Raw genomic sequence first — 14663 nt, 5'->3', positions numbered from 1 at the left:
TCTGTTCTTCTATAATGTTAGGTATGTCAAGAGAATCCGACGTACATTTAATAATTGCGGGTTTAAAACATTTTTTTCCTGACAGCCACCACTGCTGAGGACTGGCTGAGCCTTTGCTCCCCCTAGAAAACTAATCCTAGCTCAGTAGGAATGATGGAACCTGACCTTGAGAAATTCCTAGATAAGGATCTCTGCAGGACTGAGCCTGATGCTCTGAGATGCATCTTAGCCAAGTAAATTCCTTCGAGTAAGACCATTTCCCAAAATGGCCCTTCATGGATGCCCATTTTAATGGCCCAAAAGGCCTTAAGCATCCAAATGACATCCCACTCTATTCACATCCCAACCTGTCTGTCAAACAGGGTGGGGTATTATTCTGTAGACTTAATGGCTCCCTGAGCCACCTTGGTGCTTATAAGTCAGACGTCTAAGTATGGGTGCAGCATAGTGCCCTGTGTATGCCGGGCTGCCTGCAGGATTCTTACAGGCCTTACCCAGCCTGCTTGGTAAACAACCAGGCCAATAACCTAACAGAAGAAGGGCTACACAGGTTAGGGTTCTTCAGATTGGAGAAGAGATAACAGAAAGGATATGATAGAGGTTATAAAATCATGAGTGGAGTGGAACAGGTATTAAAATAGGGAACAGTTATTTACTCTTTCAAATAATATTAGGACTAGAGAACAATTCATGAAACTAGCAGACTTCAAACAAATTGGAAAAAATATTGTTTTACTCAATGTACAATTAAGCTATGGCATTTGTTGCCAGAGAATGTGGGCAAGGCATCTAGCATAGCTGGGTTTCAAAGGGGTTCAGCCCAGTTCCTGAAGAAAAAGTCCTTAAACAATTATTAGCTAGGTGGACCTGGGGAAACTCATCGCTTATCCCTGGGAGGGGCCACAAGGAACTGGATCTACTCTTTGGGATCTGCTGGGTACTTTCTACCATCAGAGAAAGCATGCTGGGCTCAATGGACTTTTGTTCAGATACAGAATAGCTGAGGGGGTCAGGGTCACCATTCAACCTGCTGGAGCACCAAGAGCAGAACTTGGGGTCTCTTGAGCCACTTATCAAGATACCAATTCGAGGAGCAGAGGTCCCAAAGGCTCCCTAGTTGGTTTGCCAATGTTGTGGCAGAAAGGAGGCGGGAGGGATGCCCCATTGTCCTCAACACTTTTCAACTGTTATCAGAGGCACAAAAGTCATTGGCACAAATCCATCTTTCTCTGCCATGAAAACCTCTTTCCAGCATCTGGATCAACTTCAAAACAGCTCTGGACATATATGATGAGAACACAACAACCTGAACTATGGCCCCACAAAGTTCACAAATTCCTTTTAGGAACGTTTCTAGGCATTTATCCATGCCATCTCTTCTGGGATGCTGCTCCTGCTACAGGAATGGCCATGTACTTCAACAGCTCCGATACGGCACTATACACCTTATGGGCTGAACCCCACTAGCTTTCCTCTTCCTTCAGATGCTTTATCAGCTAGGAAAGGTGCTTTTGAATTAGCTCCCTTGCAGGCCAGCTCGGTGGCTCTGTGGCGCACCATCGTGAGAATGAACCAGAGTTTAAATCCCAGCTCAGGTCTTCCATGGATGCTGCACAGGTAGCGTTCACAGCCTCTGGGTCGGGAGAGGGAGTGCAATGGTGACACCTGATGGCCAGATTTAGGGACCATGATTACAAGGGCCTGGAAGGCGTGTTGGCTTCAAGGACTGTGGCGGCAACCACCAGATTAGTTATACTGGGTGAAAGGAAAAGTAAAACAGGGGGGAAATCCCAGGGTAATTGTGAATGAAGGCTCCTGGTGCCAACAGGGTTGTGAAATATTAACTGTTTAAACAGCAAGTGAAGTCTTATTGTTTCGTCCTTTAAATATTAATGCCTACTGGAACAAGCCAGTGACCCCCTCAAAAGATCCACTTTCCTGGCATGCTGAGCAGCTCCCCAAATTGGGGTAAGGGGACGACTATTGGCCAGCCCAGTTAGCATACATGGATACACTGAGAGGAGGGTTGGGCTGCTCTTTATCCTTTAAAGCAGATAACCATTTCTAGTTCTGACTTTCTAAATGAGATGTACATCCTTAGGCATCAAATCCCAGACCTTGTTCCAATGAAGCAAGCGAAAACTGCAAGTCCAACCCCCCCCCCCCCCACACACACACACACACACACACACAAACAAACATCTTTGATCCGTAACGGGATCTGCCTTTCTGTCCTTCTGGCTTCTTCAACACCAGGAAAGAGGCTACCTATCTAGTTTACAGCGCTATCTCAGATTCTGTGGAAAACAGGGACCTTCCAGTCATCTCCTCCTCTTCTGAGCTGGAGTGAATCCTGAGTGAAAGTATGAGAAACTGGTTCCTTGTTGTTTGTTTGTTTTGTTTTTGGATTTTATGAATATTTTTACTGCATGCCTCATCGAGCAATGCAAATGGATGGTGTGCAGGCCACACATTTTTCTCTCGGACAGCATATGGGATTGTGAAGAGACCCTGGGGAACTAGGCCATGAGGCCTGGCCCTCATTCTCTTCCTTGTGGGAAAAGGAAGCTTTAGAGCAAGGATCCCAATACTGTGGGCCCATGGATCCACCATACTTTTCCTTCCGGTGGCCAAACCCAGCCCACAGAAGAAGTTTTTTTGTTCTTTTGGAGGGATTTTTCCCCATCAGTTGCAGTGGCTGCAGCAGAAAAGCTGATGGAGTTTTCCAGGCTTCACCAGCAGAAGCAACAGACGACCTGTGCAATGGAGACAGAATGGCTGGTGGGGTTTCCCAGGTCCCGCCAGCAATCGTAGGGCTGGAGGACCGTGGCATTGGAAACATCCATTCATGTGGAGGTCAGGCTCTGCCAGTGGGAGATCAATAGGTGGATGAATGAAAGGAAGGGATCTGAGAGAGTGAGACACAAAGCAGTGGGGATGGGGTGAAAAGAAGAGTTAAAAAGGAAGGGGTGAGAGTGGAGAGGAGAAGAAGGGATGAGAGTAACTGAAGGGCAGGAGGGAGGTGAAAGGTAAGTATCAAGGGAACGAGTGAGAGGTGCGAGGAAGTGCGGCCTACACACACCCATCTAATCCTCACGGAGCAGATGGAACAGGGTTCCCAGGACTATGGCACAGCTGCCAACGTCAGAGAAATCTAGAAATGTTAGTGGCATTCATGGGGTCCCTGTCCTCTGCTTTCCCCTTTCCCAGCATTTATCATCAATAAAAGGGCCAGACATGATTTGCAAAATCCGAGAGTGGGACCCCACCCCTGTGGCCCTTCCCTGGGAAGGTGGGGGGACTCCTGCTTTACAGCCTGCGTTCTCTTGAAACGTACACTGCATCAGTCCATGTCCATCATAGAGGGTCCAAGAGCTTTCTCAGTTTCACTCCCACCTCTCCCCTGGGATTTCACTGGTTTGTGGCATCCTGGGGTTCTTCTCACTCTCTGAATTTCCTTATAGAAATTTAATATTCTACATTTTAAAAGCTATTCTCAAGGCAGATTACAATCAAACTGATAATAAACACTCACTAGTTTACAGATGCAAAGAGATAAACATGAAGATGGGATATACCCAGGTACAGATGGAAGCGTGAAGGGGTTTGTAATTGGACCACTCACAGGTTCACTAGGAGGATTTGTGAGTCAGGATAGTGGAAGGTGTTTTGAAGTTAGCCAGGCAGTGAATGATGTGCTCTCATGGTCCAGGTAGGGAGTCTCTGCCTTCACTGTAGTGGGATGTGGCGGAAAGACCGGCCAAACAGCCAAGCCTCAGCTTTTTTCCTGAAGGTAAGGTAGAAGGTCTCAAGGCACCCGGGTAGTGGTAATTTTGGAGCACAGCAACTGAATGCAAAGTCTTGTATAAATTAATCAGGCAGAAGCCAGTGGAGGAGAGGAGAGGAAGGCCGTTGGAGAGGATCAGAGTCTCCTTGTAACTCTCCCAAAGAGCTGGGAGAGAGATTCAGGGGCTGTTTTGTTCATGCACTCAAAGATGAAGAATTTTGGATTGGATCCTATTTTCAACTGGAAGCCAGTGCCAGCTGACTTAAGATGGGCCTCATGCGGTCAGATGCTCAGGCCCGTACCAAAGTATTAGTGGCCGTACACACTGTAGGAGATGGCGGTTTTTAAGATTTTATTGTGGGATACCATAAAATCGAGAATTACAGGTTGTATTTGTCAAAATACTTGTGCAGTTGGCGAATCTGATACAGATGGATAAAGGTCTTTACCACCTTTGAGACGTGGGCTTCCACTGAAAAGCTGTGGTCGAATTGAAGCCCCCACGTTCCACACCATGGCCTTAGGTTTTACAGGGAGGGCAGACGTAGTAGGTGGAGTAGCTAAAGATGTTCCGATTTTGAGGGTTTGCATTTCTACCCATTCCCAAGTCTGGTAAACTGATTTGATTCCAGTGTAATACATGCATTTCCCACTGCACAGGCAGAAACAATCCCTAGGTCTTCTTTTGTTCTTTCATTTCTTCTCTGAACTCTCTGGCACAGGGATACCTTGGCACTGGATTCTTGCTCCTTCCTGCCCCTACACAGTCCTTTCCCTCAGGAGAATTTCGGCATGCTAAAGCCTATTTCAGGCCAGAACTGCACTCCACAGCACTTCTGTTCCCTCCCATGATTACTGGCGACCCAGCGATGAAAGCAGCTGAAGTCAGACGTCAGATTTAGAAGCACAGCTCTGCAGGCCCTCCGACACAGTCTCTTCTGTAAGACAGGCTTGCCGTATGATCACCACTGCTCTTCAAACAGGACTCAGCTACACCAAGACAACCTGAGCTTCCAGCATGAGAATCCTGCTTCTGCACACCAGCAGAGCCTTGCAACAATTGAGGGAGGCGCAGCAGAAGCCGCCGAGGGAATCCTGGGAGGATGGAGATTATCATGGGACCTCTTCTAAAGATGACCGCTGAGGTCTGCTAAGTCAGCAAGTGATGCTGAATTCTACATGGTACAGACTGGCAAAGACATAACACAAAGCTCGTGTTTAAAATGTAATAAATGTCTAACCAAGTGTAAGTGAACAATACATTTTAGATCCAAATGGGTACAGAGGTCACCTGTGCTAAAGAAATTTTACAGCTGCTGTTGGGGGAGTATCCACCTTGCAATATGGCAGCAGGGCAGTGCTATACTTTTCTATTTAGCCGGCTCAAAATGGATGCTGCAACAGCAGCAGGGGATCATCTTCAAGTTAAGCTAGGACAGACCCCTCTTGGCACTAAAAAATTAATGTATCAAGTGGGTATTTTCATCTGGCTAGACAAAATGCCATTTTGAAGGTCAGAACACTACTAAACATCCAAGTAATTATTTCTAAGTTTGCTTAAATATTGCATGACTGCTCATATTCATGATGCAAGAACAAAGATACCAAACCAAAACCTGAAAATGTTTAAATCCCTGCCCCCCCAACCCCATAAATTCATATTTGACGAAGTCTTACCTAGAATTGCTTGACAAACTTGGTGGTGGTAAATCAGGTGTAAGAACATAAAGATTACTGTTTTTTGGCAAGTGTAGAGTTCTTAAAACAGTCTGCAAAGCAAACAGAAAATCTCATGAGAAGGTTATTTGCAATTGGTTTAAAATCACTGATGCTGCAAGCCAAAACAGAATTTAAAATTAAATTCAAATTACAACACAGAAAAGTACCAATGAGGCCACACATCTCAACATCAAAATGCTATTCTGACAAACTCTAATTAGCTCCCTATTGCCATGCGAGTGCCACTGAAAAAACATCAGCATACTAAAGGTGACGGGCATAACTTTTTCTATTCACATTCCACCTTAAACAAGGTGGAATTTGGTTATCGATGCTAACATTTAAAAAGGAGTTAAAACTAGATCATGGGGAAAATCAACAGTCTCTCAGGAGCACATAATCTGGAGTAAGGTTATCTTCAAACGCTGGGGAAGTTAGAATATCCCAATGGAGAGGATATGACAGAAGCAAAACTAGTCCAAGTGCATTTAAATAAAGGGCACAGAGAGACAAATGATTCCACACAACCTATTTAAAGTGCTAGTTAAGCTGTGAATACAATTAAAAAACATACTTTGAATTGCCTGTACGTGAATGCCATGTGAATGTGAATGCTTCTTCGATCTTTCTTGATGGTCACCACGGTCTTTGCCCGGAACTGATGGCGACAGCGAGGAAGCCGACCAGGATTGGACGACAAAGATTGTGGCCAGTCCCGTGCACCTAGTTCGGAGCCAGGGAACGGTGGAGGGACAACCCCAGCAGGGTCGAGATCGGGACTTCCTTCCTGAGTGGGGTGGAGGTCCCCGAGGCTGAAGACAGATCTGGTTTTTTGGACCAGAATAATTTTTCCATTTTATTGAGACGTGCCCAATGACCCTTGGGGTCATCTGGGCACAAAACCTACGCGACGTGTGGACAGGAAAAAACCTCAAAAAATCACAAAAAGAAGCGCGAGCTCCGTGACCGTCGGGCAACGACTTCGCGGAAAAGAAGAGATTGAAGAGAGACCCCAAGTGGACGCGTGGTTAGCAGCATGCCGGGCATGTTCAGTGTGCCAAAGTTTCTAGGAACTTTGACAAACGTTTTCCATGCCAGAAATTCATGTTGATGAGGCTATTACCTATTTCCCAATTAAAAAAATAAATATGTGCGTCTAACGCGCACATTTTAACCCACAACAATTAACGCTTGCCCAGAGCAGGAGTTAATTGAGGAGCCCAGAGGAACTGAAATAGAATTAAAAAAAAAAAAGTGTGCCAGCGGTCAGTTTTGGAAAAGGAATGCTCATAAAATTGAGAATCCCTTTTCCTAACCTGACAGTCACTTCTCCTGCTCTTGCTTCAGATTTGGAGAACTAAGCTGGCCAGGAACTTTCACCCAACCAAGCAATGGTTCCTGCCTAAGTTTAGCATGAGCTGCTTTCAGCATCCTAGCAGATGCCTCCAACAAATTGGATTTAGTTTTGCAATTCCATAAGGGATTATGAAAAACTGTTTCAGATGAGTGAGGGAGAGAGTGAGTGTGTTAAAAGAGATGGAGGGAGGCGGGATTCACGCATTTGGGACATTTATTTAATGACCAAGGGACGCTGTTCTCTTTCTCAGAACTGCGCGAACAGTATGGTAGGAAAGTGGTTTCTGAATTTTCTTATTTGCAAATCATGCACTATACTAAAACCGTACCAGTCGCGTTTGTGCGACTATCAGCTTTTCAAAAACTGGAGAAGTTGTTAGTTTTATCCGGTTCCCAGACCCCGTCCATATCGCAGTATTATAAACAACTGCGCAAGCTGCAGGCTGTGGAGATTTTTGATACGCTTGCTGACCGGTGGAATAGGGATGGGGAATTTATGGTCACTTCCTCAGTTCTGCAAAGTTGTTTTGGTCGGGTTGCCAGAATCTCGCAAAATATATACTATAGAGAGTTACAATACAAATTTTTAGGGAGGGCATATGTGTCCCCTCAGATGGCGCAGCGGCAACAGATTGCTCAATCGAGCGCTTGTACCCGTTGTCATCGTGAACAGAGTACATTGGCACATGCTTTTTGGGCTTGCCCAGCCATCAAAGCTTTCTGGACAAAGATTGCTTATTATTTAGCGAGGATATTACATCTTTCTATTCCGGTTGCGCCCTTATGGCTTCTCTTTGGGTGTATACCACCTTTGAGAATACGAGATCCTGGCACCCGTCTATTGTTGCAAAAGGCGAGTGTGGTGGGGAAGAGGGTGATATTACTGGGATGGCGTAGTACCGATAAGCCTTCTTTTTGGACCTGGCGAAACCTCTTTCACGCTATGATGCATATGGAACAATTGTCAATTCGACACTCGCCAGCTACAAGACGCAGATTCCTGAATGTATGGGACTCCTATATTCAAACTCTTCCACCAGCAGCCAGAAGTCGGATTCTCAATGACTGTGTATAGTTTTGGACTTCCTAAGCTACGTGGTGATTTTCCAACAGTTTGCTTTGCCAGTTTCTGCTGTTCTCCTTATGTTTTACGGAAACCATGAGTAATTTATTGTTACTGTTTACAGGACGGGGGGGTGGGATATGGAAGGGGGGGGGGATCTTAGGGTTACTCTTCAGAGTTATGTTGTGGCTGGCCTGGGATGGGTGAAGCGACCAACCCTCCCGGGACGATTGTAACGTGTTTTTTTTTTCAATGAATTAATAAAAATTGTTTATAACTAAAAAAAAAAAAAAAAAATGAACAAAAGTTCAATTCAAGAATTAAAATCCCTTGTGTTACGTCTCTCCACATGCAAGGTATGCGTGCTGGACGAGTTTATAATATTCACAGATGCCATCAACGAATCACAAATGTCCTATGTAAGCAGACTTACACTGTCATCAACGTCACCACACTTCCAGCCTTTTAGCAGCATTTTTGCTACAGGAATCTGAAGTTCGTTTTCCAGAATCTGTTTGATTTCTCCTGTGGAACAGGGAAGAGAAAATTCCGAACATGTAGTCAGCTGACTGAAGTTTCTCCACATTCAGAAATAAACATTAAAAACAAAGATCTAAGAATCTCAACACTAAATTTAGAAAGAGCCCTCAAAGACCCATTTGAAATGTTAGCAAACCAAACTTGTTCTCACTCGCGCATGGCGATACCCATTGCCAGGGTTAAAGAAAAACCACCTTTCATGGAGGCAGTCAACAGCAACCCAAGCACATAATGAAAATCACTTTTCCATGTCATTGAACATTATCACCATCATTAGGGAGGAGGAGAGGACTCTTGGTCAGGGACTACGACATTAAAACTTTAGGTGACTTCGGGCACTCTCCCTATTGAAAACAAAACTGGTCATCCAACAAGTTTCCTCAGTGAAAACTTTTAAAAGATTATGCATATATTGTAAAGGATGTACCGAAAGTCCCCCAAGTCATACAAAGTGCTAATGGCATCATAAGAATGGCTCAGGAAATATGGACGGCACAATATTAACAACTGCAATGTGAATTTCCTCCCAACAAAAATCTCAAGTTGACATTCTGTTCAATTAAAGTCTCAGCCTAGAGGTCAACTTGCTGCCTGGGTCTTAGACCCATTCTGTTTTTTAATTTAAAGATTTTAAATCTGGAGCGCATATGAACCCTAAACTGCCCCATAATTCCTCATACTAAGGCCCATTCTGAATGCTTTCAAGTTTGCTAAAAGAAATTTTTTTTTTTTTTTAATCTAAAGAGTTTACATAAAGTGCCTTATCCACTAAACCTGAACCTTGGATGAAAGCCAGAAAAAATATATGACTTGAAATTAATTTTAATTCACCAGATAAAAGGACACAGGTGATGACAGCTTCCTCTCACCAACTGATGTCAATCAAACAGTTATCGCAATGTCCTCTTCTCTGATTTCATAGTAGGATAACAGAGGGTTCAATCATCAATAAATTGTTTCTCTGCCTTTTGGATGCGAGCCACTCGTAGGGGCTACGTTAAAAGCCGAAGGATGGTCTTTTCTTGGCTGCTGGCCTGGGACTGAGAACCTGTACTACTTGTGGAAGTTAATGTCATGTTACCTAATCCTACTGGGGACAGATGTTAAGATTATTGCCAAAGCAAGGAGGATGAAACTCCCTGCTAAAAATATTTTTCTGGAAACATAGTAAATTAATCCTCTTAAAATTCACTGTGTATTGTTCTGAACTACCTACGGTATGTTGAGGAATATGTATATAGAGACATCTACCACATCACAGCCACATACGGGATGCTGGGGGTTAGCGAGACCTTTATAACGTAGAGCTAAATTGTCACCAAGATTCAATGACTGAGCTCACAATTTTTATTACTGTCATGAGAGTCCAATCCCTAATTTTTCAAAATAACCTTTTGGGCATATAAAGTTCAATAAATTTAAAAAAAAAAAAAAAAGTACTTATCTTAATAACTTGCACTGTCCAAACTTTCATACCCAGATCTGACACAGGCCCCGTGTTTCGCCCTCTGCCTCATGCATGTATTTTCTGGGTGCAGGCAGAGGGCGAAACACGGGGCCCGAGTCGGATCTGGCTTTGAAAGTTTTAACAGTGTGATTTTAATACTTTTTTCATTTACTGAATTTTATATGCACAAACATTTTTTTGAAAACTTAGGAACTGGACTCACGAGACCAATGATTCAAACTCTAAGCTCAGTCATTGAATCCTGGTGATAAGCTCTATGTTATAAAAGTCTCTATAACCCTCATTACGTGGGTGGCCGTGATGTAGTAGATGTATGTATAGCATTGTATTATAAATACTACAACATGTCAGTTTGTTTTTTCAGAGGACTATGTATAGTCATGACAACGTTTATATCTAAAAATTATTATTGTGAACATAAATATACAATCAGCACCTACCAACCAGATTCCATACTGGTAGCTTAATCATGCATGTAGAAATTACTATTTAAGAAGACTTCTTGTTTAATACAGCATGAGCAATTCACACTACAACATTATGTAGTGGGCTGAAAAGGCACACCAGAGTGTGTTACAGTTAGTCACTGTGCAGTCACAACACATCAGTCATGCACAGTCGGCTCTGCATGAAGTTACCAAAACATTGTATCAGTCATTATAGATTGCAATAGCACATGCAGAGTGCTATAATTACAACATGCCAGTTTGACTAGCATAGCAAACAGCTTCAGAATTCAAATACGCCTACTCAACATGTCTCAAGCAATACTAGGAAATGTATGCATCACTTTGCTGAACTTGGAGTTCAGTAGAAGTGAGGCGTAGTTGGCAGGTGTTGCAACAAACAGCATGAAAGCATCTTGCACAGAGAGCATTCTGTGTGCAGTTAAGTCACTTATTTGGCAATCAGCTCCCACAGCACACTAGGTTTTAGGACGTGATCCAATGAAGGAAGAAGTCTTTTCCATTAAACACCAAGTCCAACAATCTGCCGGCTGGCATATGGTCTCTCTGCTCAGGGTCGTTCCTGCAGGACTAGAGGGCACCACCGTCCACTCTTCTACCACTGCCACATCATTTTTAAAGCCTGACTAGACATATGCAGCACCGTACAGATACATAATCAAAAGAAAGGCAGCTCTTTCACTCCCTTGGTTATGTCACGTCAGATGTGGTCACAATAAGAAAATACAATGATGTTAACAAAGACCACAGCCAAGCCACAGGGGGGTCTTGCTATATAATCTTCCTATGTGAAATAAAAAAAACTATACAGGCTGGTAAACAAAAAGTAGGCACTGCCAATCGATCTTAGCAACTCCTGGCCCCTGAACTCCCTGTAGCACAGTAATGCACGTTAGCCAGAACTTTTGTTTTTTCCCAAGAAGGCTTCCAATAAGTGCATATAATATCACCACCCAAACAGACAAATACCTATTGCACATGTACTGAAAATATTGGTAGGAAAAACGCATCCCTTACACTGGCTGAACATTCATGTCCTAGCATCTACCACTAGATGTCCCCCTCTGACATAAAATAGAAAGCTCCCAATTGTTTCCATTCAAAGCTGCAGAGCAGGGATACTAACGGCAGCCGGCGATACCAGAGCAACCACATCACATAACAGACTACCTTTCAAGGCGCAACTTTTGTTGGGTTTTTAAATAAAACGAAAGTTTCCCTGCATGCTCTTCCAGTGCCGTTTTCGTCTGTTTCAAAAATCCAGAAAAGACCACCAAAAAAGTGCGGCTTTTTTTCTTTTTGGTTACTGAGAGCCAGTTTACTTTTAAATTCATAGCAAAAAAGATAAAACTAAGGAATAAATATAGTATTGAACAGAACTCAAGATACCTTTAAAAAGACGTGGATAACAAACAGCTACTTGGCTCTCTGTAACAAGAGGGGGTTTTGTAAAACTAACTAGAAATTTTAAAAGAAATGTTCACATTGTTCTGTGCTGTGTTTAGATAATGTTTTTGTTCCTTAATGTTAAAAACAAGCTTTTAAAACTGTTTCAACTAAACTAAATTCTAACATTATCCTATTAAATATAAAAAATAAATCTGTCAATTTTATAAACCAGCACCATTAAGGTTTCATTTATACAGCGCCTTTCATTCAAGCAAGAGCACAATGCACTGCATTTTCAAAAGATTTAACCGGCTAAGTTCAGGAGCCAGCGGCTTAATCCTCTGGCAACAAGCTGAGAACCAAGGAAGCCAACGCTGAAATCCCACTTCTCCCACGGACACTCCATGGGGCCGATGTAATAAGACCCACGCTGAAATCCGCACTGATTTTTTGGCGTGGATTTTTTTTGGCACGCATGGCAAAAACCAGTGGCAACACAGGATGTAATCATGGCCGCGTATGCTAATTAGACATGCGCATAAAATCCGCATGCAGTAACGTGCACTAATGACCCTATGTATTAAAACGCGCGGACACCCATCGGTGTGTGAACGCTTGCGATTCTTGGGTTGAAATATTTTCTTTTAAAAAAAAACGAAAACAAAAAAAAACCCCCCAATAAATTAGTGGTCCAGAAGTTAATGTGAAGGTGGGTAGAGCAACATCTAACCCCTTCAAGATCGGACTCAACCACCGGTGAGAGCATGAAATGCAGATCAGCAATGCTGCCTCATTAAGAAGCTGCTCGCTCTCTCTCTACCCATTCCGGCCGCCACTTGGCTGACTCGCAAAAACATCAAAAACCCGGTCTCCACACTGGGGCTTTCACTTTTCTCCTAAAAACCCGCACTAATCTGATCGCCCTGCTAGCGCGGCTCTCTGCACCGCCTAAAAATAATCACCTCCTTTGCATGTCATTAGCATGCACTTGTGCAGGAAAAACGAGAGCCTGTAAGCGCGCTTCGACACACTTTCCCATGCACAAGGTCTTATAACATATCCGTATAGGGCTTTGCGCGTACGAACCCGCAGCAGCTTCAGTGCACCTTATTACAATGACCCTGAGTCTAAGCCCTCTGTGGGGCACAGAATTCTCCTCTGTACTTGGATTGTAACACACCGTGCGCACAAGCTTGGAAAGAAATTAAATCCAAAACCCAAAGTTTTCCCTCACTATTCAGCTAAACTGAACCATCTCAATTAAAGAGGCGACTCCTGGGGCAGGTTTATGATTTAACTGGTTGGAGCTGATTTTTTTTTAGTTTAAGTTTAAGTTAAGTTAAGTTAAGGCTAAGTTTAGGCAGCATCTTCGGCCACACCATCAGTAACCCTAAATCTAACTGGTTAAACTTTGAATGGCTAGATTTAGGGAAATTTTCAACTGAGAACCTAGCCTAAAGGTCATGCTACCATTCAGTAACGTTAGTAGTAATAATATGCTAGCCGCCAGCCTTTAAAAAATATCAATCACTTCTTCCAGATAATACTGTATATTTAAAGCAGGCTTCTCTCCGGCCACCGGTGTGTCTGTGCATTCACAACGTTTATTTTGGTTGCCAATAAATCTTACCAACTGTGCAGCTGTCTTCAACTACCACATCTACGTTTCGGTCTCTGTACTCCACTCTGAAGTCCAGCATGCGAGGCAGCCGTTCCACTATCTGTCTAGACGGCACAACAGGTCGAAAGGCTGAAGCAGACGTGGACACCGGTGGGGACACAGTGGACGTAGAGGTTGTGGGATGACTTGCAGGCCCATATACCGGACTATGTAATGTCTCGCCACCATAGTCACTGAAAAACAAAACACAATCTTGTATAAGTATATCATCCATTGTACAGTCACTTTGATTGGTTATCTTACTAGTGTACATAACTCATGATCAATCAGTTACTTACTGTTACTTGCCTTGAGCTACCAATGAAAAGGCATGAGCTAAATACACAAATATATAAATATATTACTTCCCTCATTATGTGGTGCAAAATTGCAGGAGACACACCTAAGGTTCTTCTCAGTGGCAGCTCCTTTTTTGTGAAATACTTTGCCAGTAGAACTGACCCAACAGAAAGATTTGCTTACCTGTAACAGGTGTACTCCGACGACAGCAGGCTGTCAGTCCTCATACATGGGTGACATTATCGGACCGAGCCAGTCATGGAACTTTGCTCACAAAGATTCTAGCACTTTCAGCATGCTCTACTGAGCATGTGCAGGTGTAGCTATGTCCCTGTCTCTCAGGCAGAGTCCCTCAGCCCATGATATAGTAAATACATGGAGGGGAAACCCCCCCCAAAAAACCCAACTCCTCCCAGGAGAGATGGGAGGGTATTGGAGGACTGACATCCTGCTGTCCTCGGAGACCACCTGTTACAGGTAAGCAACTCTGCTTTCTCCTCACACATGGCTGAATCCCAAGCTAGAGGCTGCCTGAAACAGGAAAAATGGGGAAACCCTTTAGAGTGGAAGCACCACCATTTTCCCCACCCCTTTCTCAGTGAGGCAGCTGACCTATAAGAGCCCTAGGAGGGAAGAGAGACTGGTATGACAGACAAATACAGTTACGCAGCAAGGCGTCCAAAGGCAGGGGCATAATGTCAGCACAGGGCAAGAAGCCCACTGAGCCGCACAAAAAACAATTCAATCAGCGCTTCTGAACAGTGAACTCTGTCTAACACCAGTAGGCCTAGGACCCAGAGGGTACAGGCAAAGGCACAAGACAACTGAAAATCAGCTGGGGCTAGAGAGCACAGCAGAAAGAAAAACTGCAGTTTATTAGCAACCAGGTAACAAGACAGATTGGACATGCAGAG

General features: G+C 43.7%; 1 protein-coding gene across 3 annotated transcripts in view; it reads right to left on the bottom strand.

Moving 5' to 3' along the window:
• Positions 1-14663, bottom strand: part of FAF1 (Fas associated factor 1) — a 460794-nt gene that overhangs the window by 326966 nt on the left and 119165 nt on the right. For all 3 annotated transcript variants that reach the window (XM_029618481.1, XM_029618482.1, XM_029618483.1), the window contains 3 exons: positions 13420-13643; positions 8359-8450; positions 5465-5556 (listed from right to left, as the gene is read on the bottom strand). In XM_029618481.1, the coding sequence (XP_029474341.1) occupies positions 5465-5556; positions 8359-8450; positions 13420-13643 (408 nt within the window). The remainder of the gene's footprint in view (positions 1-5464; positions 5557-8358; positions 8451-13419; positions 13644-14663) is intronic.

The sequence above is a fragment of the Rhinatrema bivittatum genome, chromosome 10 (genome assembly GCF_901001135.1).
Source record: "Rhinatrema bivittatum chromosome 10, aRhiBiv1.1, whole genome shotgun sequence".
Taxonomy (NCBI): Eukaryota; Metazoa; Chordata; class Amphibia; order Gymnophiona; family Rhinatrematidae; genus Rhinatrema; species Rhinatrema bivittatum.
The sequence above is the reverse complement of the archived record's forward strand: the minus strand, read 5'-3'. Positions and strand labels throughout refer to the sequence as shown.